Source organism: Brachyhypopomus gauderio, chromosome 4 (assembly GCF_052324685.1).
Source record: "Brachyhypopomus gauderio isolate BG-103 chromosome 4, BGAUD_0.2, whole genome shotgun sequence".
Taxonomy (NCBI): Eukaryota; Metazoa; Chordata; class Actinopteri; order Gymnotiformes; family Hypopomidae; genus Brachyhypopomus; species Brachyhypopomus gauderio.
Genome location: NC_135214.1, coordinates 31,039,424 through 31,067,415, shown reverse-complemented (window position 1 = coordinate 31,067,415; position 27,992 = coordinate 31,039,424). Strand labels below are relative to the sequence as shown.

The window sequence follows — 27,992 nt, the reverse complement described above, 5'->3', positions numbered from 1 at the left end:
AAACAAAATCATAACACAAGTTGGTCTCATTGAGATTTAATATTCTGCATCAATAAACATGAAAGTCTGATACAATCGATGGTTATGTCAAGGGGTGGGGATTTTGATTGGACACTGTATGATACTGAAATGTATGTGTATGGCAAGGCCTCAATTTCAGATACATTTACAAACACAACATGAAAAAAATCATGACTTCGGAGTTTATAAACTTGCCAGTTCTGATGTGATCCCCCACACCATTGAGAAAGCCAATACAGAAATATCAGCTTACTTTATCTATTCTGAAAAACCCGATTACTCCAAGACACCATTCTGCCCATGTATTCACCAACAGTGCATACAGTGATGCAGTCCAACAGTCCAAATCTGGATCACTTTAGATTTTTATGAAGAAAAAGTGTATTATCCCTGTGGAAGTAGGATGAAATTACACTCAATTCTATATGAATGCGAAATTAAGACAGTATAAAATGATGCATTACTTATAAGGCTATTTGGTAACATCTGTTTATTTGGACTAAAATATAAAGGCATGGAAAGAGAGAGAGAGAGAGAGAGAGAGAGAGAGAGAGAGAGAGAGAGAGAGAGAGACGTGGGAGGGAGAGAGGGAGAGGGAGAGAGAGAGAGAGAGAGAGAGAGAGAGAGAACGAGAGAGACAGACAGACAGGGGTTGGAGGGAGAGGCACAGACAGACAGCTGGGAGAGAGAGACAGAGAAAGAAAAAGAGAAAGTGTGAGAGAGCATGAGAGAGAGAGATGGAGGGGGGTTGATTACAGGAGTATTTAATAACAGGGTGACCATTACCTTACAGCCTGGCATATTGTTTTACCAATGTATGTTTCTATTCCTATTGGACATTGCTACTTTTACAAGGTTTTATGCATTGGACTGGATTGAAATTGGACACTCATGCAGTAAGTAACCCACATCCCTCCTTTGGGTTCAATGGCATGTTATTAAACCACATCTTAAATGAAACAAAAAAGAGGGTGGGGAAACGTGTTCACAACTGGAATGGACCATCTCCATGACAACATATTTACTTCTTTTAGATGCAAGCTGCTCTCTTCGGCAGGTAAGTATAATTTGATGCAAACCTCTAAAAAGGAGAAGAGTATGGAGTTTTCTTCTGTTAAACGGGTTTTAGAGGAAACACATGGAATAACTCAGTATACTAAGTTCAAATTCTCAAACCATTACTATTGCAGTTACAGATGAGGAAAAAAGATAAAAGGAGAATATATATAATCATAAGTCGCACATATAAATATCTGCAGCTAGCTGTAGGCAATCCTAATTCTCCCATATTGTGGTTCCACCTGTAAGGCCTTTTGAATGTCAGAAGTTACAGCCTTCAACCCTCAGTCACCCGATTCCCTGAGATACAGAACGCTGTTGTTTTCAGAGCTAGTTCAATTAAAACTCCATGACCCCCCCCAATCACCATCCAGCGTAGGAGAGAGTTGCCTGTTGGAATGACCCATGCAGCCAGAACAAGAGCGTTTGTTTGGGTTGCTAAGGAGACATTAACTACCTCTGTGTCTTTCTGTGGTGTTTTTCTTTTTTTAAATCATTCTTAAAGGGCGGTGGAGGGGTGGAAGTCGTAAAGTTGGCAAGAAAAAGAGTAATTTGTATTTTATATTTATTCACATAGAGTTCAGTTCTTATCATCATTCATTTTGAAAATGCAAAGCTGCATAAAGGTCCATTGATCAGTCATTCCAAGGCTGCGGATGAAAGGTGAATTGTAAAAGAGTTCATTTCACGGACTCTTGTCATCACGAGAGGTTGTACTAGTGCCGTAACGATGCCGTTCTCTTCAGGAGAGGCTCGTCATAAACCCAGCATTCACCGTCCTCGTGGAACAGCTGCCAAGAAAATGAATAAAGACCAAGATTTTAGCATGTGGAGAAACATTTACTTCACATGTTTTTCCCATACGATACAATCTGAACACAAATTTGTCTCTTCATACAACGCAAAGAGAAAATCTTCAAAAGTACTGCTGGAACTGACTTTAACATAAGCAAAAAATACATACTCAAACACAGATAGAAAGGGAGAACACACGTGTGTGTGTGTGTGTGTGTGTGTGTGTGTGTGTGTGTGTGTGTGTGTGTGTACACTCACTCTAGTCTCCCACTGTACTTCCTTCTCCTTCCTCTCTCTGGCCTCAGCTCGCTGTTTCTCCTCCAGATGGTGTTTAGCCTCTGTGGCTGAGTCAATGTCTTTCAGCTTCAGGTTCAACGTTACATCCCGCCACAAGCTGACAGGAAGATAGAAAGCAAACAAACAAACAAAACGGACTTAAAATTGGTGGCTCCGCATTTCTCATCCGACACATCTGAGTCCAACTGCAATCTCGACACAAACCAGTACCAAGGTTTACTTAACAGTTGTAAAAAAAAAAAAAAAAAAAAAAAACACCTCCAGAAGAGGACCAAGGGAACTCAGAATCCCAGAGATCTTTGCTCCAAATCCCAGATGTTCTTGCTCCAGGAAAAGGGTGGGACTACAGTAGGCCATATTTTATTGTGCACATCAAATATATAAGAGGGCAGGAGGTTTGATCTCATTCTGTATGCGTAATTATGCAAGTTTGTAGGGGATTGTAACATTTTCCTAAGCATTTAATTAGATTGGTTGTATTAATTTCTTGTTTTGTATTTGTTTGGAAGAGAAAACATCCTCTGTTACTACATTCGTCCATCATCAAATATCCACTATCCTTTTACCATCAAACATCCTCAGCTATATGCACTAGGGTTGGGCGATGTCTCCTTAATTGGCAGATGGCTATGTTTACAGTAAAACATTGCGATGGACGATGATATTGTTGGGGGGGGGGGGGGGGGGGGGGGGGTTTACTATATAAAAATAATGATTATAAAATAAAAGTAGTATAAAATAAGCTATATTTTGCACGAAAATATCTCTGCATATGAGCTACCAGCACGCCCTCAGAAAGAGTTATTAGCAACGCGGATAGTGTGGTCACCCCAATCCACAGTTTATTAAAGCCAGAGAAGATCAACATGTTGGTTTTTTTTTTTGGCCAGAAACGTTGACATGTAAACGTGTTGGAATAAGCTACACAATTACGGCCCTCTTAACATTAAGTTATTACAGTTTAGCGCGTTTCGGGAAGTCATGCTTTCTGTTTGTTTGTTTTATATTTTTCTTGCTCTTATTATATTTTAATTAATTATTCTTTCCTTCGTTTGTTGTTCTGCTGTGATATCATAGTGAAATCCATGATGATTTATTTTAAAGCTTTTTCAAAAAAAGGTAAATGCCATAGCCATTTATAAGCTCTGTCGCTTCATTTTGTGGTTGAACTTTTAATAAACGTGTTTACAAACACCTTCGTGTCAATTTTATTTTGTAGCATTTTCACTGCAAAATTAACGCTTTTGCTGAAGTTGAACGTTTTTTTGGTTGACAATGACCAAGTTTCCCGACGCACAACGAGCAGGCTTATTCTATTTGCGTGACTAACATGAAATGTTTAAAATTAATACAGACATGTTGAAAAAAAAAAACGAAGACAAGCTATAACCTAGATAAAAATAATAATGTCCTAATAATAATAGAATAATAATAATATAAAAACGCCAATTAGGCATATTTGTAGCAGTAGGGTATTTAAATTTTCATCCCTGAAGTTATATATCTGATTTGATCCTTTTCCGTACAATCCCTGCTAAAGTTTTAGGTGAAGAAGACTTAAAGAAGGTCAGTGCATGTTTGTGGGAAAACAAAAAAGTGGGCGTGGCATCGCGATGGTTACCATCCATCGCTATGGTGGGTCATAAATGGCACAACCCTAATATGCACCGTACATCTAGTGTGCATAGACCACTGGAATGTTTACCTTGTGCTGCATCTGATTCAATGGTTGTGAACTGGACTACTGTTACAACCCTGACTGGATTGTTATGGATGTGTGGCTTCCAGTAAAGGAAGATTCCAACGGCAATCTGTTCTTTTTCCTATATGTTTTAACGAACAAACCATCACGATAGCGTGCCACTTAGATTCAGTGTAATAGCTACATCAAAATTTTACAATAGCCATGTCAACCACTCCCTCAGATTAGAATAAGAAAGAGTCTTATTCTTTTTTGATAACAGAAGACAAAGAAAATGAAGAAACCGATGAGTGAAAGTTCATCACATCAAATAAGTAACTCAGTAGGAGTCGATGAGTCAAACCAGGCCAGAGCCTCAGTGGGGACTTGAGAAATATTCCACGTTACTCACCACCTGGATTCATATTCCAGCTGATCTTCCAACCTCCGCACCTTCTTCTTAATAATGCCAATTTTCTTTGTGTCAATAAACACAGAGTTTTCCTGGTATAGAAGCAAAGGTGCAACACATGATAAAAAGACAACGTTAGTGAGTCTTATACAGGTGAGGAATCTACAGCAATTCTCTAATTAGCTTCACAGCATCAGGACACTGAAGGCCTCTCCTTCTGACTCACCCCCGTGGCCCATTTTGCATACATCACTCCATTCCATTCGCCTTCGATGGAGCAGAAAGGTTTCTTGTCATTTGGACCACTGTAACAGAGGCGCAAGCAACAGCATAAGGGGCTGTGTGTAGTAAAAGATGTGACGGCTATGGTAAAATTGTCAAACGCGGAAGGGCATGTGACTAGGCCCACACAAGAAACTCGGACTTACAAAATGTCCGCCGTTATCCTGTGCTTCTTGCCGCCGTAGAAGGGCTTGGTGTGGAACACGATGGTGGCGCTGTAGCCGGTCTTGGAGCAGGAAATGGTGCACTCTCCGCCCAGCTCCACCCACGGCACCGTCAGGATGGACCTGCAGGGATGCCCGACGCATGACGGTGACACACCGCTGCTGAGGGCCCCTGAATTGGGGGCCGCTTGTCAAACCGAGGGAGAGGAGGGAGGGGGGGTGGAGCCTTACCTGCCGTAGCCGTTGGGGAAAGTGAGAATGTAGTGTTCGTCATACTCCAGACAGGAAACGCAGCCTGCAGCGGACCGAAAAAAAAACAGCACAAGACACACAAGTCGGTAGAACACCGTTACACGTCATTACGATGCCCGAGTTAATGGGTTTGAACACTGAACTGTGCTCACCTTGGCCAATATTGTGTACGCCGATGGACATTCCAAGGAATTTGGATTTGGTCCAGATGTGTGCATTGAACTGGATTTTCTTGCTGATACACTCAGCATAGAATGCAGAGACTGCAAAATGGGAGACAGGAATAAGGACAAATTCAAGACAACACGCAACTGGTGATCGGACACTACTACACCCCCATGTAATGAAAGACATTTGTTTTCATCCCCCCCCCCCCCCCCCCCATTTCTTTTCACTTCCTGTGCTGGTCTACCACAAAAACCACAATTAAGTCTTTTTTTCTTTCTTTTTTTTTTTTTGCAGAGCAGAGGAGCAGTCACAAAAAAGCGTCAACTGTGCATTCACAGGACTGGGGCTCCCAAAGGCTGACGTTGAGCACTTCCTGTAAACTGTGTGGATCTTCTGCCGTGCTGAGGCGGTACTCACTGGGGGGATGGTGAGAAACCTGCTCCGCCACAAACGACACACTGCTGTGGCTACAGAACGGCACCGGCCCGTCCGAAACCGCCTCCTGTACGAGCACACGCACAGTTATGGAAGACGATTCAGCTTTTGCATTGCCTTCAAAAACACGTTTCCTGTCTCACACACACACATACCACATTAGCAGGCTCTTCTGTGTCCGACGGCAGGTCCCAGTGACAGAAGAACACCTCTCCCAAGATGGGGTTGTAGGGCTTCTTGGCCACAGATCCTTTCCGGCCCGCGTGAAAGGCTGAGAGGTACCACTTCAGCACCTGAACCATGCGGTCCCTGGGCTCTGCATGCTCAGAGATGCTGAGGGCAGACCAAAGCAATCAAACACAAGTACAAAGAAATGACCGTGTTTTCACTGACCAACTAGACTGCATATTGTAAACAAAACCATATTTTTGCCTGAGCAAGACAAAGGTTACCGTGGCAAGGAAAAACTCCCTAGAGCATGAGGAAGAAACCTTGAGAGGAAACTCATTTTCTGGTCCGCAACGGACACCACAACAACAACAACAATGTAAATGTTAAACAGCAGGTGTCATGACACAAGAGGTGTCATGGAATCCCAAGAAGTCACATGTTGTGTCAGAAACCGATGCTGAAGACGTGCAACCTTTGAACCTCAGATGACGCTGCAAGGGAAGCCACCCTGAGCCCAGCCACAATGGTTGGGGAGCACCTCGGAAAAAACACTGCCTCACAACAACCCCGTCACGCCACCGAGAAACGTAACCTCCATCCATTATGCCAGCAGAAAGCCACGCGTCAAGACTACGCAAGGCTACTCTCCGGGCACGAGCTCATTTCGGACGGCCCGAAAGAGACTGGAAACATATGCGTGGAAGCATACGGTAAAAGGTCAGAGGAGTCGGCTTGCTTTCGGGGAAGAAAACGTGACAAAGATGAATGGGGCCATCCAAGATGTTAACGGGGAAAGGAGCAAAGCTAACGTCTGCAATGGGGTGGAGGTGCGTCAGTGCCCACGGCACGTGTGAAGGTGCTAGCGCCACAGAGGTGTAAGCTGGGATTTGAGAAACACAGCCCTCGATGTCACAGTTCCATAGACCGTTTCAGCGACACAATAGCGGACCTAATTCGGCACGCGCTACCAGAACGTGGCTTCATAGACACACCGTGTGCGCTCGTGACTGCTTGCGATACAGATCTGCTTCCTATTGAAACTGCATGGTCCCGTCATTAAGAGGAGAATCGCACAGTCAGGCGCTGTCGAGCAGCACAAGAAAGTAGAATGGGCAAAAACTCTTTTTTTTTTTCTCAGACAAAAAATTTTTGTCTGCAGAAATTAATGTCCTCAGTTCCCAAATGGTTACAGAGTGAAATTAAAGGGAAAGTTGCAAACTTATTTTATTTATTTGTTTCATATTACAATATACAATCACATTGCTCTGTGAAAACAATATAAAGATTATTTTGTTTTTGTTCGATTGTCAATATAAAGATTACTTTATATTTTTACAAAAATGTAGCATCTTTTTTTAAAAGCGGGCATAGTAAACGCGTGCAGCTAAGCGATACCCATAGAGCAGCCAGAATAACTTCACCTCACCTGACAAACAAATCCGGGTGTGCAAAGAAGTCTGCGTACATCTCCAACAATGACCTCCTCTCCAAGATAAACGTAGGTAAAACCACCTAGGGAGGATAAGAACAGGATCGGTGAGACGGGCCAAAATAGAGATGGGGTGTGTGTGTGTGTGTGTGTGTGTGTGTGTGTATAGGCTGCCATACACAAGAGGAGATGAGGGGGGACGGAGATGTGGGGGGGCGGAGATGAGGGGAGGGGGAGATGAGGGGGGGCGGAGCTACCTTGGTGAGGTCCATGCCCAGCCGCACTTGAGAGAGCAGATGCATGATGACGCTCTTGTGTTCCTCCACTGACTCTCCCTCGCCCTCGTCGTCCCTCTCGTCGTGGCTGTCGTACTGATCTGAGCAACACAGCACACACAGCAGCTCAGGGCTGAGACAGACACTGCTGGTGTGTGTACTAAGTCCCACACACAGGGGTCTGCGTGGGCTCGTACATGATGAAGAGTCCAGAAAAAAATATTCTATATCTGACTAAATGTTTTGGATGTGCAAAAAGGCATTTGCATTTGTTTAGCTTTTCGTGTGTGTGTGTGTGTGATCATGTGCAGGTGGACATGAGTACCTGCGTCTGTCGTGCCATTGGACATAGAGGAGCTGAGGGACTCGTTGGTGTCGGGCCTCTTGAGAGCCAAACTTCCCTCTCTGTTAGCCGCAGGGCTTCTGGAGGGGCTACAGGCAAAAGCAGCAGATATTGAGACGGCTCTGTTCATACTCGCACCTACACAGTGTGTGTGTGTGTATGTGTGTGTGTGCGCGCAGCCAAGTGAGTGTTTGATCCCATGGTGTAAATCGGGAAGTCTTAGGTGTAACTGTAGCCCATGTAGCTCATCGTGTCACGTGTGGTACACTGCGTGAGAGAAGAGCACGTCCATGTGTCTGCGTGTGCTAATTTGCTGCATGTGCCATTGTGCTGCAGGCGCGTGTGCAGCGGGGGGAGGGGTGCGCGTGTGCCGCGGGGGGGGAGGGGTGCGCGTGTGCCGCGGGGGGGGAGGGGTGCGCGTGTGCCGCGGGGGGGAGGGGTGCGCGTGTGCCGCTCACTCTGTGCAGTGTTTGGGTGACGTGCTGCTCTGGTAGAATTCGTCTGCGTCGTAGAACTCGTCTTCGCTGCTGGAGTAGGAGAAGTCGGGGACGGACCGGGCCGGCGCTGTCATGTGACTGGGTGAGGTCACGCTGCTGCTGGGGGCAGAAGGGCCACTCCCTAAATGCCACAGGGGCAAAGAAAGCAAGAAGGGGGGGGGGGGGGTAAGGTGGGTGGTCCCATTAGGTCCGACAGTCAGCAAAATTAAACCAAAAAAAGAAGTGACCCTAATGGTTACTCCAAACACAATTCAAACCCCGCCCTCCCCCGTCTGCCTCATAGTTACTCCGACTGCATTGGGAGTACTGTGGTTTATGTCAAGCTCATCACTTCTCTCTGCAACTCGGAGGGAGTGGGGAGTGTGTGTGTGTGTGTGTGTGTGTGAGCTCGTGGTGCTAATGACCTGCTGCAGAGTGTTGCCTGCCTCCAGGAAGCAGGTTGTGTACACTAGTCATTCCGAGAGAGAATTTCAAAATGGGCTCCAATTGAAAGAGAGGCTGCGAGTGTCGGTCAGCGCGCACACGCCCCCCGCCGGCTCCGTTAGCAACAGACACACACCCCCGTCTTTGAACGCGCGCAAACCCACCACTGCGTGTCTGGTGCCTGGTACCTGTGCTGTTGGGAGTAGGCGTCTGAAGGCTGCCCATCACCGTGACGACAGGACCCACTGGTAGAGAAGAAGGCCTCTGTTCCGCTTTACAACCCTGAGCTCCATCTTCAGGGTCAAAGACAAACTCAATCAAACTCAGAACATGCCTTACACAGAACCAAGTACTCCTGCCCAGTAGAATATGATCCTGATTACAGAAACCTGGCATAAATAAATCAATAAATAAAGGAACAGTAATGTGTGTGTGTGTGTGTGTGTGTGTGTGTGGTGTGTGTGCAAGTGAGAGAACATGAGACAGAGACTTCACCACCTCACCTGTGGGAAGGGTGGAGTGTGTTGGCATGGCAGTAGCACTGACTACAGAGGCGTCCAGGGGGCTGGGCTGGTAAACTCCATCCACTGGGTTTATGGTGCTCTGCAGGGAACGTGCGCACAACACACAACACATGAGCTCTCCGAGGACGCCAAGCTCCCCTCAAAGGACGCTACCGGGCTTTGGCCACGCCCCTCCCTTCTCACTTTTAGCAGAAGGACTGGCAGGCATCTGAAATAGCCGTGGCATATCCCCTACCAGATCAAGGTGAAAGCGTGGTATTTATAAAGAGGCGAGCCTCCGCGTTATTGACCTACTCTTGATTTGCAGTGTGCAGTGACCGGCTGTGACGAACGTATGGAAAATAACCTAAACTGCTGATTGGACCACCATGGCCTGCGGTGATTAACGGACAGATCTGGCATCGATTCAGACTTCGCACTTCACAACTCCGAGCGGCAGGTTGACCACCCAGCTGTACTCCAGTCTAGGCTCACTGCTGGGTTTCTAATGACCAAAAGCACTGCAGTGCAACTCTGGAAGGCCTCAACACGCCCACACACCGACACTGCAGATCTCATGCAGGTAACTAATGAAGGAGCTCCACTGCCTGCTTTAGCAAACACGCACACGGGCACATGTGTGCACACGAGCGCGCGCGCACACACACACACACACAGACCAGGTAAACAAAAGGCAACTAGGCATGCAGAAACCTCAGTCTACTGTTGCAGGTTTATGATGGCGGCAGGTGTCGTGGACGAGATTTGGAGAGGGTTTTCTCTTCAGCGAGGTTTTATTTTTATTTTTATTTTTACTGGAATGTTTCCCTGCACACTGGATGCATCTGCAGATCTTAATTAAGAGCCAATTAGAAGATAGAGATTCATGCCAACTAATAGCAGGAATTAGATTTAAACAAAAAGGCACAGAGTTAGTGACTGGATCTGCAGACAGCTGGCTAGACAGATCGCTGAAGATGCAACTACAGAATTCTACGGTAGTTCTTTTCCGGAGTTTAGTTTGGTCTATCCAGTTAGCTTGGCATCAGAATCGCACATAAACCATTACATTCCAACACACAGGCTATAAATGTATTCCTGTATTGTGTGTTCCTGCTACCAATATAAACCCAATGTGTCACGAGACATTTCTGAATGGTGGCTCCTTGGGAAAAGCAAAGCTAAACCTGAGGATCATGCCAACGGTTCCTGATCAGCGTTAAACCAAATGCATGTGTTGTCCCACCACAGGACCAGCACAGGGCAGTTACTGACATGATATGCACATAAGCTCGGGCAACAGCCAATAAAAAGCAAATTATAATCAAATAAGTCTTAGTCCTGAGATGGCTCAGTAAACCAGTGTGCAAACACACAAACGTAATAAACCAGATTACGCATGAGCGCACTGTTAAGGACATACAAGTGGAAGAGGGAACCAGGGACCGTCTCAGGTCACACAACATCACAAATATGTTTGTGAGTTGTCACATTTTAGAAATTACAGGGCAGGAGGGTGAAAAAAAGCAGTTCCAGAAAGTTCCCAAGGACGAAAAGTGCATTTTCACTTGAGAAGACATGAAGGAAGTGAGAGCGAGAAAGAGATGAGACGAGAGGAGCCATTCTCCATAGAGTGAGACATGCACTCGCGGCACGGTACTGATTTGGCTTTTTTTTTTTTCCTGAAGTGGAAAAGCAATTTCAGAGGACCAGAGAAAGACGATCGGCTGGGTCAGACTGCTCCGTGGTTAAACTTACTATTAGTCCGTTTGCGTGTTGATGTTCATTACTTTGATCCTTAAAATTTTGAAAAAGAAAAATTACATGAATTGAGGAATGTGCCCATAAGTTAAAGCTGTGAAACAACTACCCCACTGTCCAACAACATGACAATTTCTCCATCTGTGTTCATTTTAAATACTGTCACCAAGACAACAGCAATACTACAATACTATATTTTCTAAGGATTTTTTTAAAGCATAGTTGTCTGAGAAGCACCTCTCCAAACCCTCAAAATGGAACCTGTATGAATGTTACACACTAGCCTGACACAAACGAGAGCAAATTTACCACTATGGCTACAGAGGGTTACACACAATAAGCAGCGTCACACAACACTAACACAGCTGTAGCAAAAGTAATAAAATAGATTTTTACCTTGGCAATCTGAAGCAGAACTATACAGTGCTTGATGGATTCTACCATACTCTACAAAACAAACAGCAGCAAAGCGTCAGAGTTGATTTTGATGCAAATGTTCCACCCAGATGAGGAGAAAACGCTGAGACATACTTACACAAGTGGTTTCCTTTAGGTTCTCGATTTTCTTAAACAAACAAGCAAAATAAGCAAATGATCAACAGGACATCAGTTTAGGATTTTTTAAATCACCATTTGTCAGTGAGATGTTTCAATAAATCTAAATCTAATAAGGAAGAACTTCTGAAAAGCAGCCACAGGATAAAAAGGGAAATGAAAGATGAAGGTGTGTCGTGAAACACTTCCAGGTCATGGGACTTCCTGCATAATGAAACTCTATAACTTACATCTACATTTAAAAACTCTTCTGCAATATAAAAACTGCGACTGGTTTGAAGAGAATTATCAAGGAAACCATCAATCATGTATGGAACCAGAAGGTGGTGTTGGCTTACTTTTCGCGATTCATCATCTTTACAGTCCTTTATCTTCTCATCAAAGAGCTGCAGGACGAGGGACCAAAGATACAGGAAAAGTAAATACATTTATTTACAGATATTCAAATACAATGACTGCCTGTCAGGTTACCCCCCCCCCCCCCCCCCCACCCCACAGTAAGACATAGCAGTGCAACTCAAAACCCGATAGCTCCTGTTTTGCAGATGGCGGCGAAACGCACCTTTAACTGGTCGATCAGAATCTGCAAGTACGCGTCCGCCTCTGCGAGTTTTTTGTCGAAGTCCTGAACGCTCGGAACGAACGCAGTCTCAGCCTCCTGGAAGCAAAAACGAGAGAGAGGCCACGTGGAGTCAGTGCGGCTGCAGCGTCCGGCGCAGGCCTGGCCTCGCTGCCCGCCACTTCCTGCCCTCAGGAGGAGACCCAGACGCTAGGCTCCACCATACCCAGTCAGAGCCTACTTCCACCAATGAGATTACACTACAGCGAGACACCATCAAACAGCAGTCAGGTGGCTTGGTTAAGGGTCAACACCGCCACACTGACATGCAGAGCATGACCACACGTCAGGTGGCCTTCCTCTGCAAGCAACTAGCATAGCTGCTGCATTTCATACGAATGCGATCGAGGGGGCAAGATGTCTGTATGTCAGTACTACAATCCTGTCAATGGGCATGGGACATTGCTGGGCAAACACATAAGGGCGTTTTCGAAACAAAACAGATACTGCTTGACAAAGTGCAGCTTGAGTTCTGGGTTCGGTTAACGGTGACATTATGAGTTCAGTTTCGGGCAGCATTTAGCCTCTTCCTCTTTTCCCTTCAATATAACAGGCCGCACAACCTGCTGAGAAAACCACCCCTTCTACTCCACAGCCTTCTGACACCATTTTTTTTTTTAAGTGTCAAGGTGGAATTGTTCTTTTTTCTCTTTTTAAAAGTGACAGAGTCACAAAGGCATCACAAAGTCACAAAAGAACAAAAAAATATACTGGAATACAGCACATCGACTTGAACAGCCAAACATTTCAAACACTGCAATCAGACAGCATACATTTTGATTCCTGAACTTCCCAGATAAATAGTATAGATTTCCACAAACTTCGTCACTAAAGCCTATGACTGTAACCAGCTTTTTCTGCTAGTGCTCAGTTCTGAAAGGACTTGCCTGGGTATTACTGTTCAACAAAAACAACGCACATGACATAAGCTATGGCAACAGTCCATGCAACATCATGGTTATATATTGATAGAGAGGCAAGAGATACTCCCCACTTTGGACCCTGCTCTGAGCTGAGCGACATCACGGCGACGGACACGGCGGGAGCTGCCCGAATTGTAGCTCGCCAAAGGGACATGAAGGAAAGCCATGAGCCACTCCCGGCCATTTTACCACACACAGTAAAATGGAGAAAAGTGTCAAACATGGTCAAAGTCTCATCTGGTGATCTGCCTTCACTGTGTGTGTGTGTGTGTGTGTGTGTGTGTGTGTGTGTGTGATCAAATGGGATCAAAGGTGAAGTGATTTGCTCCCAGGATGTGACCCAGTGAGCTAGTTTTCATGATGTGTGTATGACCTCAGGCGGTTTCAGTCGTTTGTACTGTTGGCACAGGGCTACCTCTAGGGCTCCAACATTCACACAACATGCTGACGTAATTGCAGGTATAAAGTACACATGGGTAATGTTTATAAGGGCTGTGTCCAAGTATGTAGAAGGTGTGTACTGGTGGCCCCACACCTCTACGAGAGGTCATGAACTGTAACCTTTTTGACCTCACACCTGCTACTACCACCTCACCACACACACACACACACGCGAGAAACAAGAGGTTTTGTAAGACACGGCGCTGAACTAGAGCCAAGGTAGAACCTCCTCATACCGTATATATACACAACCGGTGCTTTGAAAGAAATGGACAAGAAATTTAACAATAGTCTTTATAACTTTGGGTAAAGTAAATAAATTCTAATCAGTAAGGCAGCAGGTACATACACTTCAGATCATCTAAATAACAGACTCAAATAGCATGAGTGCAGAGATGAATCTAGATGACAGCACATTTGCTAATCCTCCTGTGAAAGAGTATGGTATTAGCATCTTCACCCATTCTCCTCCCAGACTCTACATTTCTCACATATTTCTATTTTCCATGATCACAGTCTGCTACAGGAAGTCAGCCAGCTAACAGCAGTGTGATCTCTGGGGTTTTGTGCTCACTACCATTTCATGTTCATATTAGACAGGAGCACTATTCACGAGGGATTGGACCCTCACTGCCTTGTGGTCAGCGCCTCATAGACATCATTTAGCAACTGTTAATGCTAAACAAAGTTGTATCGTGAATTTCCCCAGTGTGAGACTAATAAAGGATCATCATATTATTACTTCTTTTCCTCAAACACTGCAAACTGGCTTATTATTTTCAGATTATGTTTGATGCGAGTCGCAAGATTTTCTAAATCAAAGTCTGAGGAAGCCACAGGATTACCTGTTTCCTGATTACCCGATGACCCCTCCATGCTCATGAAGTCACATGGCTGGGAAGCCTCAACAGCAGTTCTGTGTGATCCAGTGGCATGGAGAATACCACAACCTCACAACTGCTCTGGCATAATCTTAATCTGCTCTCAACACAAAAGCAGGCCGACGTGCTGGTGCACACACACGGTCTGCCTGTGACTAACCGTCACTCCCCTTGCCGTGCCGGAGGCAGGAAACAGCGCACCGGCGCCTCGGAGGACGCTGACTCATGGCCCAGTCGGCCAACACACTCCCGGAGTCCCGGGTTAACCCTGCGGTGTGCTGAAGAGAGTGGCAACAAGAACCTCCATAATCCACGAGACCTCAGATTAGGATGGTCCAGAGGGAGGTCGCTTAGACACCAGCCTCATCCTTAGCTTTTAGGAACAGAACATTTTATACATATGTACAGTTTTTTTTTTTGCAAAGGTCAAAAACCACCATTAGGTTTTTTTTAAGTAATAATAATGTATAATTATTTTTCAGGATCTTACACTATTGTTTTTTATTATTTCACTGTAGTAGAATGCATCCTAAAAATGAAGGAAATATGTGTGCAGTATTTAAAAACATTAAAAAAAATACTTTACAGGCTATGGTAGCAATTATTTAGTGTGATCGCCCCTTACACTTGAATAATGTGTGTGTGTGTGTGTGTGTGTGTGTGTGTGTGTGTGTGTGTGTGTGTGTGTGTGTTGGGGAGTGAATAAGGCAAGGGATTGGGGCATATGGGGCAGAAATGTACATGTATGCTTTAAACACCGTATCTGTTTTGCTTTGGGATTTAAGCGGTCGTGGGCATGTGTGTGCGCATGTGCGCACATACAAAAATATACAGACACACCCCCACTACCGCTTAAATCCCAAAGCAAGACAGATAATACGGTGTTAAAGCAATAATGCCTTATTCACTACCCAACACACACACACACACACCAGCACAACATCAGCACAACATCAGCAATCTTCAACACCATGGAGATACTCACAGGACACTTGGCTCTGTGGAACCAGGACATTAGACAAGCAAACGGTCACTGCCTGTGCTCGGCACAGTGTGACTCTCTACCTCACAGCACAAGTCACTTTCTCCCCTGGCCACTTCCAGATCCACGTCCAGCAGCATTCATATATCAGCCACAGCTCCGTTTATCTACCAAGCAGACCTAGGCAGCGTTCATGACAGGAAGTGAGGACTTCCTCAAGTAAGAAAGAAAAAGGAAAGGGAAAAAAAAACCCTAACATCGTGAAGCAAATATTAACAGCTGTTCTGATTGGATCAGCATTGTGGCTGCCTCAGTAAACAGAGCTGTGATTGGCTCTTTGGGGGATTTAGCATCACGTGACTGGATGGTTTCACATTGCTTGCAAGGCGAGTAGATACATGCTTCAGCCAGTCAACAGAGGTTTTCATATTTGAGAGCAGAGGAAAACATAAGGACAGAGAGTGACAGAGAAAGGCAGAGAGAAAGAGAGAGAGAACCAGCAAGTGAGGAGGAGAAAGAGCGCATGTGTGTGTGTGTGTGAGAGAGAGAGAGAGAGAGAGAGAGCGAGAGAGAGCATGAGAGAATGACAGAGATTTAGAATGGTTTGACAAGATGGCAGTAGGGTGAAAAAAAATCCACCACTGCATTCATTTGGAAAAAGAAGAGCAGAAACAAACTGAACAGGAAACGGAGAGAGAGAGAGCTGACGTCAAGTCCCCAGCGACTCTGTCTCCCGGTGATTCAACCCCTCGCGTTGGCGCACACGGAGGTCTGTCCCCCCTCAGCCACTGAACCTAGCCTTCAACCCTTCACCAAGGCCAAACCCATAAGCAGAGAACAAAAATCACCTTTGAAGCTGGAGAAGGCAGGAACACAGACAGTGTGGTGAGGTCGGGCGGTGCGAGCCCTTACCCGGAGCTGGAGGGCGTGTCGCAGTATCGTCCCCTCTAGGGCGTGAATCCACTTCTCCCGCTCGTCGGCGTCTCGGGCTGCGGAGGTATGGGAGAACACACGCAAAAAGACCGTTAGCAACAGACAGCCCCACGAGACAGAAACAAAGAAAGCCAGGGAAGGAGAGAGGGAGGAGTAGAGGGAGGGAGAGAGCGGAGTGGGTGGGATGGGACGTACAGGAGGGCAGAAGGGAAATGAATGAATGTCCCCAGCACGGTTCACGACATCCCCAACGGCTCTAAAAAGTGATGGGAGTCAGCCTACCACAGCAGAACCATGGTCATCTCAGAGAAGAACGAGCACGCGCACACACACACACACACACACACACACACACACACACACACACACACACACACACACACACACACACACACCCCCTCCATGAAAGAGGTGTGTAGAACATTTCTTTCAGCACAAACTGCACCATTTTCAACATTTCCAAAGAACAAATCGTAACAGTTTGGCCGATTCCAAGGTTTGACAATGATAAACGGTGCAGAATTCCAAGAGTGCTTAATTTTAAATTTTACTCACTCCACCTGCGCATCAGAGTCTGTGATGTTTAGGATTTATTTTCTCCATTAAAACGACCACTAGTGAGAAAGATGAAATGGAAAACTAGGAGGTCAGAAGCACATTAGTGATACTGCTCGCTGTGTGAAATAACCTGAAGCGTTTCCTCAATACAGCAGAGAGTACACCACTAGAAGCTGGCCTTATAAACCAGTCAGCGGTTAACACATTTCCCACAATGTCTACGCCATCTTCATCCACTTATGTCTACATACCAACAACCTTTAATTAGAGTACATCTAATTTAAATGGTTTCTAAAAAAATGTACACCATGTAGAGCAAAAGACCACTATGCTATTCTTCCTGGAACTCCAAACGTAACGTTCTCACCGATTTCACAGCGGAAAACATCATGGCAAGTATTTGTTTATTATTACTATTACTATTATTACTACCTGATCAATATTCAGTGATCACAACGATCCATTTTTAGTCCTTATTCAGAGAAGACGCCATGGTCGTTTCCACACCAGGGAGTGAGAACGGTCAGTGGGGTTGGTGTCCACCCCCAGCAGGCCGGACGCTACGGCGGGTGGAGGAGGTGCGCTCTGACATCAGCCCTACTCCACATCAGAACGGGGAAACCTACACATGGAGCTTTTATGGCTTGGACACACTTTCAGTGCGTTTCCCCGTTGACACACACCAACACCAGTGTAATAAAGCGTACTGGGCCTGCGGATTGGTGTCTGACCTATAAACAATGCAATTCCTGCCAATTTGATTTGTTCTGAAGAATCATGTGTGATTAGCTGAAGAGCAGAAATAATTACCCGTTTATCCATTCATTTGTTGTGCCACTGAAAACACTGTCACACAGAACACAAATCATACCAACATCCGTCCGAGTGTAACAGAGAATAGAAAATGTTTTTTGCACACTGGCATCACATGGGAAATATATATATATATATATACAAACATGCCATAGAAGCAGAACAAAACAACATTGCAGTGGAGTTCTGGCATCTTGACTTTCTGACCGACTTTTGACAATCAAAATCATTTTTTACACACCATAAAATCAAAATGGGAATTTTCCACCTTGTAGCGCATATCTGAAAGATCGAAAGATCCTACACTGTGTTTTCCTATGAACAGAAAGGCGAAATGAAAACATTATTGACCCGCAAAAATCTGTGTGAAGACAGAAGAAGTTAGTGACCCGTGTTCGCCATGATGTGGGCCTCGGTGAGGCAGTGGTGAAGCTGTGAGATCCAGCATGCATCTGGACACTCACGACAACAGCAACACCTGGTAGGTGGACACTGAGCCCGTAACTATTCAGGTTACCACGACAGGATGCTCACTATTACTGGGTGGCCGAACACACTCGCCTTGACGGTGACACTGACGCACATCAGACCTCAGTAACACCGCAGAGCCCAGATAAACTTCTACCAACACCCACATCCCCATCACGTCAGCGCTGGGTGGAGAACAGCCCGTCACCCAAACGACATCCAGTCAGCGTGGTCCTGTGGTCAGAAACTCACCAGTGATGAGCAATAATCGGAGTGTTTGGACACATATGAACATGCCTATAACAGCATTGCCTAATACAAGAGACCAATGGGAATGGAGTTCTAGGGGATGAAATTGGCATGTTCGGTTCTTTGTCCACGTGCCAAATATTATTAATGTAAAGGAGAGAGGAGATTCAGAACTGTGGGGTATGAAGCCCCATTGGGTGAACCCGCCTGGGTGATAAATGTGGTATAAACATCCCAGAGCTTTTACCAGTATTACCTTCCATACATAGCATACGTGGTAATATACAACCCACATACTAGCAGGCACCCTGGGACGGACACACACACACACACACACACAGACCCACGCACGCACACGCGCAACACGCTTCTAGAACAATCGATTTCCGGTCAATTCCAGACTGCTGAGCTTCCTGCGCCACATCTTCCAAAGCTCGTCACTCCGGCTGGACCAGCACGACGCAGACAGCGGCACAAGAACCGCCAAACGCCGGCCCAACACAGAGAGCGAACCGTCCGCCTTAACCATGAGACGTGGCTGTCGGGTGTGGGGGGCGGCCGGCCCTGTTCCACGGCCTGTGCGACCGTGACTTTTTCGATCTGGGCTGGCCACGGCGCGTGTAAACACGCAACGAGCCACGTCCTTGCCCCAACGTACTAAGTCCAAAACAAACACTGCCCTTCCCTGAGCCGCCTGGCACCGGCCTGAGGCTACCGCAGCCTTTATAGCACTAACACAGGCTCTTGTTCCAAAGCAAGATGAGCCACAGCAAGGGTTAGAGGAGGCCAACGGCCACTGCTGCCACAGACACGAGGAAATACATCACCTGAGGAAAATTCCAGGCTTGGAATCCTAGATTCAGTATTAAAAAGGTTACGTAATACTCCCTACTGTACCAGCAGCAGTGAAGGCAGGTTTGAGAAACTCTGTAAACAAGTTCGTGTCTCACTTCTCCTTCCACAAAGCAAGATGGAGCACCTATTAGAGAACAAGGAGAGAGAGAGAGAGAGAGAGAGAGAGAGAGAGAGAGAGAGAGAGAGACAGTGTGTGTGTGTGTGAGATACTGAAGAACCAGGCTGAATAAGGGCATGGTGGACACTATGTCCTCCTAATGATAATGGCTACAGAAGGGGAAGATGGAGGAGTGCTAATGGCATTCTTCCACTCACACAGTATTTTGCACACATTCAGCGGCTGACACAAACACTGGGATGGATCGGCCAAAAGTGTGACACAGATGTTTCCTCCAGAGCTCATTTTACCTTTCGGGACCCGACTTCCTGTTGCTTAGATGTCTGCATCTGACGCTTGCAAAAAAACAAGTTCCACGCGAGCTGAAGACAAAGCGGATCATGAGACGTCTCGCCTCTGCGCGAGCGTGAAAGGGAGCCAGGCGGCGTCTTCCCAGAAGCCTTTGCGCCTTCGTGCTACTTCTCTTCTCTGCTGATTTCATCTTCATGTGTTCAGCCTCCCACAGCACGGAGGAAGGAAAAAACAAAAAACAAAAACATGCCCCTCCACGATGCCGTGTGGCCAGGAACGGCCTCCACAGCGCCCCAAGGACCTCGCTCTCCTCTCAGAGGATTTCGTTCGCTCTCTACCGCTGCTTGCTGGGTCGGCCCGTCCCGCTGGACGGCGGCAGCTGCTGCAATAAAAGGGGCCTCAAGGCAGGCGGCTCTTTGGGCCACAGAAAGAGCCCGATGAATTATAGATGCTGGATCCGGCAGCAAACGTGCGTCTCCAGGGCCTCGGCAGCTCCTCCGCCACAACACTCGGGCTGGGGAAGGGCGGCCCGAGAACGCTCGGCACACGCTGCGTTCCCACGGCGGCGCTCGACCGTTTCCACGGCGGTGCTCGAGCGTTTCCACGGCGGTGCTCGGGTCACAGCTGCAGGCCCCATGTGCCACTCAGCACGCGGTGAAGTCCCAGCACGCTGTGTCAATACACACCTCATATCTTCCATCTTGTTTAGCTCACCTTGTTAGTACCGGCTGACTGCTTCAGCTAATTCCTGGTAGTGGTGTTCGGTGCCATGACAACACGACCACACCTCCTCCACACCTGACACTACAGCACTTGGAGAGGAATGCATCCACACACACACACACACACACCAATATGCCCCCCCACCCAACCCCCACAAAACACGCACAAACTCTTAAATTCCATACTGAGAGCCAAAATGTCAGCATGAAGGAAACCTCATAAGTTTGCTCAGACATTTTCGTCCAAAAACACACTGTTGCTTTCACACGGCACATGGGACATGGGACGGCCCGGAGGGACAGACGGGGACTGGTGGGGGAGAAAACGGAGAGACAGAGAGTCCCTCGTCCTGCTGTCTGAAACCCAAGCCCCGGCTGCAGACCCGGGGGACGTCAGAGACGCAGCAGCGTTTCTCGGCGCTGCTCGGGGACAGAGCACCGCCTGCCTGTGCCGTCTTCATGGTGAGGAGCTTTAAGGGATGACGGTGCAAAAAGGTGAATTTGTATGAGGCCCGAGAGGTGATGGTAAAACGATATTTCCGTCATTAGGCGTGACGGGTTACGTACGGGTGTGAAAGGTGTCTGTGAGCTTTAGAAGGGCCTTTCTTCATAGAGGTCAGGTCAAACTAGCAGGCTACTCCCATTCTGATGCTGGCATGGGACATGCGTTTCTGGTTTGCGCTACGTCACACGTCGGAGAAGCTAACTGCAAAACGCTAGTTACGGCCCTTTAACTCCCCCCGCTGAGAGTAGATCAGAATGTCCTGGTGCTTCAACAATAATTTAGGCAGACGGAGACGAGCAGTTATGCTGTTCCCAAACCGCATCTTCCTTTTGAGACAATAACTGGCACGCGTTACACACTCACGCAAACAGAGCCACCAATCAGTAGCACAACCAGCACATAGAAGGCAGGATCTGGACCCACGGCAGGCGATAAATTACTCAGAAACGGCTCGGTGGTGCTAACAGCACGGAGCCAGGCCACACCCCCCCAATAACAGAAAGCCGCAAGCCACAGTAGCCTCAGCCAAACATGCAGACATGCGTCGCCCGCCTTACCCGTCCTGCTGTACAGCCAGAGCAGACAGTGCCGGAACATGGCAATGGATGAGGGCATGGGGAGGGCGAGACAGCCCCCCGGGGGGAGTGAGGGTGTGGATGGGCAAGAATGGAGCCGGCTGACTGGAGAGCTTGGAGGCAGCAAGGCAAAGACCTGGAGCTCAGAGCGCCGACGGGCCCGTAACCCCCCTCCCCCCTCCGGCCCAGCCCTGGCCCGAGTGCTGCCGGATGGGGGGGGGGGGGGGGGGGGGGGGGTGGAGGCAGATGTGCAGGAGGTTTCCTCCTATCCTGGCCGTTAGCCTCTGAGCGCCAGCGGTCGTGTCCGTCGAGCTGTTGGATTTGTGGCTGGGGGGGGGGGGGGGGGGAGCAAGAAAGCGAGCCGTACCGGAGTGAGCTGGCGGAGAGAGGCGGGTGAGATGCGGGGTGAGATGCGTGTGAGACGTGCGCGGAGTGTCGTGGGACGAGGGCGTGCGCGGGAGCGTGGTGGGTGCCGAGGCGTGAATCCGCTTTAAAGCACTTTCGGAGAAAAGCAAGACCACAAGGAGAGGAACTGGTGAGCAGACAGAGAGAAGAGTGGTCGGAGAGAAAGATTGAGAGAGAGAGCGTGCGCGCGTGTGAGAGAGAGATTGAGAGAGTGAGAGAGAGAGAGAGAGAGAGAGAGAGAGAGAGAGAGAGAGAGAGAGAGAGAGAGAGAGCACGTGAACAGCCGGCTGACGGCATAAACAAACAGCGCGAGCAGTCGTTTAAAAAGCTTTTAGGTAAGGGGGGAAAAAATGACAGAAACGAAAAAAAGGACAGAGGAACGCTCACCCTGAAAATGGAAAGTCTTCTGGTCCACGGTGATGGTAAAAGTGCTGTCGTCCTCGTCATCAATCCCGATAACTGCTCCCTGAGCAAGCGAAACGGAGATGGTCAGACAGCAGGCCACGTCATTCCCTCTCTCTCTCTCTCTCCCTCTCTCTCTCTCTGCTCTGCTCTCTCACACACACAAGAAGAAAGAGGGGGGAGGATGGGTGGAGCATGGGACAGGGAGGGGACATGGAGGAAGGGGTGGGAGGAGAGAGAGAGCGCGAGAGAGGGAGGGAAGGAGGAAAGGAAGGAAGAGGAAGGGAGGGGGAGAGGAAGAGACTGAGGAGGGAGGGGAGAGGCTACACAGAGCCTTGGGAGGGTGGGAGCAGCGCTACTGCACACATGTCGTCATGTCAACCCCACAGCAAAAATATTTATAATTTGAACATAAAAGCAGCCGTCTGGATAGGACAAAGCTAAATTCAATAATTAACAGCTTATTTGGGTCCTGAAAGACAGACCTGATACACAAAACTGTCTCAGTTGGCAAGAAGATTTCTGAACGTGCCTGCAAATTAGGCCAAACATTGTGACACTCTCAGTAGCATTGTCCCTTCACAGAATACGTTTGTACTCTAGTACTGTTTAAAGAGGGTCATTTACACAACAGCCTGAAGTACAAACACACCATGAAGACCTAGTTTCCAGAGCTGAAGAGGCTTAGACACCCGAACAGGAAACTCTCCCTAAAGGCTTTTCTAAAGAGGTATGGTAGGCTAACAGCAAGCATCAATGATGAGAGCTCCCACATAGCCTGAAAGACACCGCAGGCTTAAGCTAAAAACCTCCAACAAACACAGCCGATAGGAAACTGAGCTGAAGCCAAACTCTTCCGGCTGCCCACCTGAAGTGTCTGCCTACCTTCTGAAAGCAGCCAGTATGAATCCATTCCTTTGCATTCCAACAAAGCCCTTCACGTTTTAAAAAGAAACATCACAAAAACATGGACTCTTCATTTGCACCTTGTACAAAGGTAGCATTCTACAATAAGCTACTCCACCATCTGTGAATAAATACACGTTAATCTCGTGAGTAATCTCAGTGTAAATCTCATACGCTGTTTGAACAAACGCTTTAATTTTACTTACCTGTTGACTTATAAGCCATACACATGCCACCTAGTGGCAAAGATTTGTTACAATCAATTTGTTTTCATTCAGTCAGTATGAACATCAACATGAACTTTTTATCATATGGTTCAGCATGTCAGCACAAAGAGTTGGACTACTCCAACAGAAATCCTATTTTCTCTATCTTTCAGCCCTAAAACAACGTTAAACCACCATGTACAGATCTCAAAGTGTCACCCAGTGAAAAGTCACTTTAATTAACAACATTAAGCCACTTCACTGGCAATCTTTTCCACTGCAAAATCCTTCATCTAACAGACTACTGCGTACAAAGAAAGAAACAACCCAAGTGCGTGTGTTAGCCTCACTTATGAGGCAGGGCTGACCCTTACCCAAGTGTGTGTGTGTGTGTTAGCCTCACGTATGAGGCAGGGCTGACCCTTACCCAAGTGTGTGTGTGTGTGTGTGTGTTAGCCTCACGTATGAGGCAGGGCTGACCCTTACCCAAGTGTGTGTGTGTGTTAGCCTCACGTATGAGGCAGGGCTGACCCTTACCCGCAGTCTGACGCAGCCTCTCCTGGACCCACGCATCATCTTGTCCTTTGACTGCGTAAAGAGAAGCAAGGACAGAAAAGCATTAGCACCTGGCCTTCATCTGGCATGTCTTACCTGGGCAGAGGTCACACCTGATCAAGGTTGGTGGGCATCCTTACGGTCCTGAGGGCAGAGTGAGGCGTACACACCTACCGGGCCAAACCGCCATGTATCACAAGTGTGATACATTTCTGAGCACATCTGGGATCTACTAGGTATTCCACTAAACAGTGTTTTTTCAAGGAAAAAAAAAAGGCTGGCTGCATTTTTAGAGTCTGTCTTGCATTACATCATAGTAACATGATTCATCTTTTCTGCCGCTGTTGGAGCCAACTTACTTCAACAAGGAAACTCATTATCTTTTTGACCAGACTCAGGATTTCTCTGCACTGGCACAGCCAAACATACATCTACAATGTGCGTATTTATATCTATGTGCGTGTGTGTGTGGTAAATATTGCAATATGACGGCACTTTGCTTGCACAGCTGTCAAAGGACCTCTGTCAGCAATGACTCCCTCTCTACATCTCTCACTACAGTACACTGCAGTGTACATAATACATATATAAAATGTATATAAGAGAGAGAGAGAGAGAGAGAGAGAGAGAGAGAGAGAGACTGAAGGAGGAAACAGGGAGAATCTGAAAGGTTAAGACCAAGGTTGTCTGTGTCGTGTGACCCTCACTGCAGAAGTGATTTCAGAGGGATCAAAGGAATGAAACATCAATCATTGTCCCCTCAGCCCAGAGGAGCACAGTGCTGTTAACAGCAAACATACTCTGCCAATGACTCTAGAAGAACTCCCAGAAAACATATGGCCACACTGGAAGGGTGACGGAAGAATTACATATATATAAAATGGCCAGAAGCCATGAAAAGTAGAAGATTTTAATTTTTATCTGTTATGGCGAGGTGACAGATGAAACATTAAAGGAAACAACAGAATAATGAGTGTAGACACCAAGTGCCGGTCAGTATTAATGCATAATGCAATTAATATAGTGGCTTGTACTGCAATGCTGAACAGGCCAAGTTGAGCTTAATTTTGGATAAGGACGGTAAGAGATCTAAGGGACTCTAAAAAAGGGTCCATTACTCAAGCAGATACAGCAACGGCTTCAGTCCCAAAAACTGCTCTACCGGCTATTGTTTCTATAAGAACAGCTAGCAAAGTGTTACTCGCTACAAGTACCAGAAAACATTTGAGAGTTCAGTTGCGCAAAGCCCAGACACTGGTCAACAGAGGCGTGGCAAAGGTTAAATTGTACGAGGAGTCATCCTTTCTCGACAAGTGGGCAATCACATGTGGCACAGACCAGGAGAACTGTACAGGCCTACAGACTACAGCCAAGTGGTCCCACCGTTTGGAAATAATGTGGAAGGCACTCCACTGGGACGGTCTGACCTGCTTGTCACCTTAGGATGAGGGGTTACTGCAAAACAATCTAAATGCGTTCTGACTGTTCCTCTCATCTCTCCTTATGGGAACGGCCTCTTCCAGACTCTTCCAGGGTCTCTTCATATCCCTAATCACATGGCACATGACGTCACTTTATGGTGTGACAAGTAGGAAAGTGGAGTTAGTCATATGCTACGGCCTTCTCAGTGGTAAGGTTTCATTCCAGTTGAACACCTGTGGGAGACTTTTGGACTGATGCATTACTCAACAGTCTACAGCCATCATCAGAACTGAGGGAGTGCGGCCTGTTTCAGAGGTTGGCAGAATTTGTGCCAAGGTGCACTAAAACTGTTCTGAGAACTTTTGGTGGCCTGACACCTCCTTATTAGATGGGTTGATCTGCTGAGGACTTTCATGTTAATGTTAGCGAGGGTTACTCAACGGTTACAACAATAATGCTTTAAAACCTATTCAGGAATGGTGGAGAAACCTGACAAAGAGCGAAAATTGTTGACTCCATCTCTAAATTCCCCAGATCTAAATCTGATCAAGCATCTGTTGGGTGTACTAGAAAACAGATCGTAAAGGACCAGCTGCTAGCGTTTTGGTGCCAGATACCACAAGACACCTTCAGAGGTCATGGGCAGTTCATGCCTTAACAGTTCAGAGCTGTCTTTGGTGGCATGAGGGAGACCTACACATTATTAGCCATGTGGCTTTAACGTATGACTGTTTGGTGTGATCATTTATACCATTCAAAACTACTACTATTTTTCATGTTTTGCCCCTTTTGCTCAATGAACTGTATACAAACTAACATACAATTCTCATATTTGTGTGATGTTAACTGTAAATCTCACCATTATAAATGAACACTGTTTTTAAATATACTCACTTAGTTAAATTAAATGCGCCACCACTGCATGTATTATGTATTTCAGAGGTAGCATACCCAAGTTGTAGCTTTTATTTCACAGGGCTTGTGTACAACACAACCACACACGGTTTCCATTCATATCGGTGCCTGTGACATTTCACATGGGCACATCCCTAGTTCATTTCGACCTGTCCTGTTTTGTATGTGGTCATCTGATGGCCTCGCCTATGCTTTATTTAGACACAAGGAGTCACGGTAGAGACAGTGAGCACGTAAAGTAAGATGGAGACTCAGTGACATCACTGTTGTCATACAGTGCCCTGTGGCTCTGGTACAATGTTGGTTTGGAATTGCATGTCTTGTGCAAAAAACATGCATTTCTAGAGACCTTTACTCACAGCAAGAAGTGCTGCTTCCATAGACCTCTGCAGTTATTTGAATGGCTGGAAGAAACAGACATATTTGGAACAGGTTGTTCCTTACTCAGATTAGACATTTCCCAGAACAATTAAATGTTAATTGTGCTACATGGTCATACGACACTGTTGTCTGGACTAGGTGACATTAGAATTAATGATGCAATCATTCGTAGCATCAACTGTTAAACGATGTATAACCATCTGTTTGGGAATAAATGTTTTAAGTATTTTAAGCTTCCTTTTTTAAAGACGTGTAGTGTGTTGAAACAAACCAACCTCTGAATGGCAGTTAGCTGCTATAATTGTTTTGATGAAGTGCTGTTAACTCCAAGCCCTTTTCCTTCAGGGAGGTCTGTAGAAAACCTCATACATGTTCTCACCTGCCCAGCAGAGCTAACCTAGTGCTTCTGTTATGGAGTGATTCCATTTTACAGGATCATTTTCAAAACCTGTATAGGAATTTGCCCATGTATGCTAGGATAACTAGCTATGTGCGTAGACCTTTGATGCCAACTTTACATTTTCAATGAGTCAAATGTGTTTTTTTTAACGTAGCTACAGCACATGTGAAAACATGCATACATGAGATTATTTTACATCAGTTATTTAATGTGCGTTTCCCAGGAAACAGTAGTGACGTTTCTAGCATGATATCAGGCCAAAGAAACACATCGTCAGACCAGTTAGCTATCGAGCTAAAGCACTTCTTGCTCACTTTTGTGATTAGTTAGCCAATCTATATTAGCAGTAAACGCTGGCGAGATGGTGTTGATTTAGTTTAAAATGTGAGACGTTTGAAAGCTGTTATTTGTTACGTGTCCCGAAAAGACAAAAACATGTCACATGACATGGAGACCACCACCCTTAAATTCTGCAAACTAACAGTACCTAGCCATAACATATTTAACTCGTTGTAGCCTCGCTGAAATTCTAGGGCACAACGTCGGCTATTCTGACTGCTTATTCGCTAACGTCTTCCGTAGTAAGGCCAGGATTGGTTGGCGTCTCCGTCAATCAAATAGCCCGCCCCAAACAGCTGAGATTCCCAACTCCTGACGGCCTCCGAGTGCTCTTTCCGTAGTCGGTTTTTACCGATCACAGATAAAACTACTGGCGATTTCCTAACAAACATTTTACACTTGTTGGGAGAAAATACTTACAGTATAGTATGACAGCAATCCTGCGTTGTAGTCCAAAACAAACCATCGATATTGCCAGCCCTTCATGAGGTTAGTCCATTTGCTCAGCGGCCCTTCCATGATGGACGCCATCTTTGCGCTTAACCAACCAGGGGTTGAGGGGGAGGAGCGTGTGAGGACGGGAGACGATAGGTCTGGCGTCACGT

At 46.5% G+C, this 27,992-nt stretch overlaps 1 protein-coding gene across 4 annotated transcripts; it reads right to left on the bottom strand.

The window, feature by feature from the left end:
• Window positions 1–20: 20 nt before the first annotated feature.
• osbpl9 (oxysterol binding protein-like 9) lies at window positions 21–27,964 on the bottom strand. 4 transcript variants are annotated; one of them, XM_077003894.1, is made up of 24 exons: window positions 27,808–27,964; window positions 23,913–23,963; window positions 22,249–22,327; window positions 16,282–16,358; window positions 12,086–12,181; window positions 11,862–11,909; window positions 11,504–11,533; window positions 11,365–11,415; window positions 10,966–11,004; window positions 9,208–9,307; window positions 8,893–8,997; window positions 8,243–8,402; window positions 7,767–7,873; window positions 7,424–7,542; window positions 7,164–7,249; window positions 5,722–5,899; window positions 5,549–5,633; window positions 5,116–5,226; window positions 4,943–5,006; window positions 4,694–4,834; window positions 4,492–4,570; window positions 4,266–4,357; window positions 2,134–2,269; window positions 21–1,871 (listed from the first exon to the last, which is right to left on the bottom strand). In XM_077003894.1, exons 1-24 carry the CDS (start codon window positions 27,916–27,918, stop codon window positions 1,797–1,799), a joined length of 2,220 nt encoding a protein of 739 aa, XP_076860009.1. In that variant the 5' UTR covers window positions 27,919–27,964; the 3' UTR covers window positions 21–1,796. The 4 variants fall into 4 exon arrangements, with proteins under 4 accessions (XP_076860009.1, XP_076860010.1, XP_076860011.1 ...); XM_077003895.1 differs by lacking the exon at window positions 10,966–11,004; XM_077003896.1 differs by lacking the exons at window positions 10,966–11,004; window positions 11,365–11,415.
• Window positions 27,965–27,992: the final 28 nt, after the last annotated feature.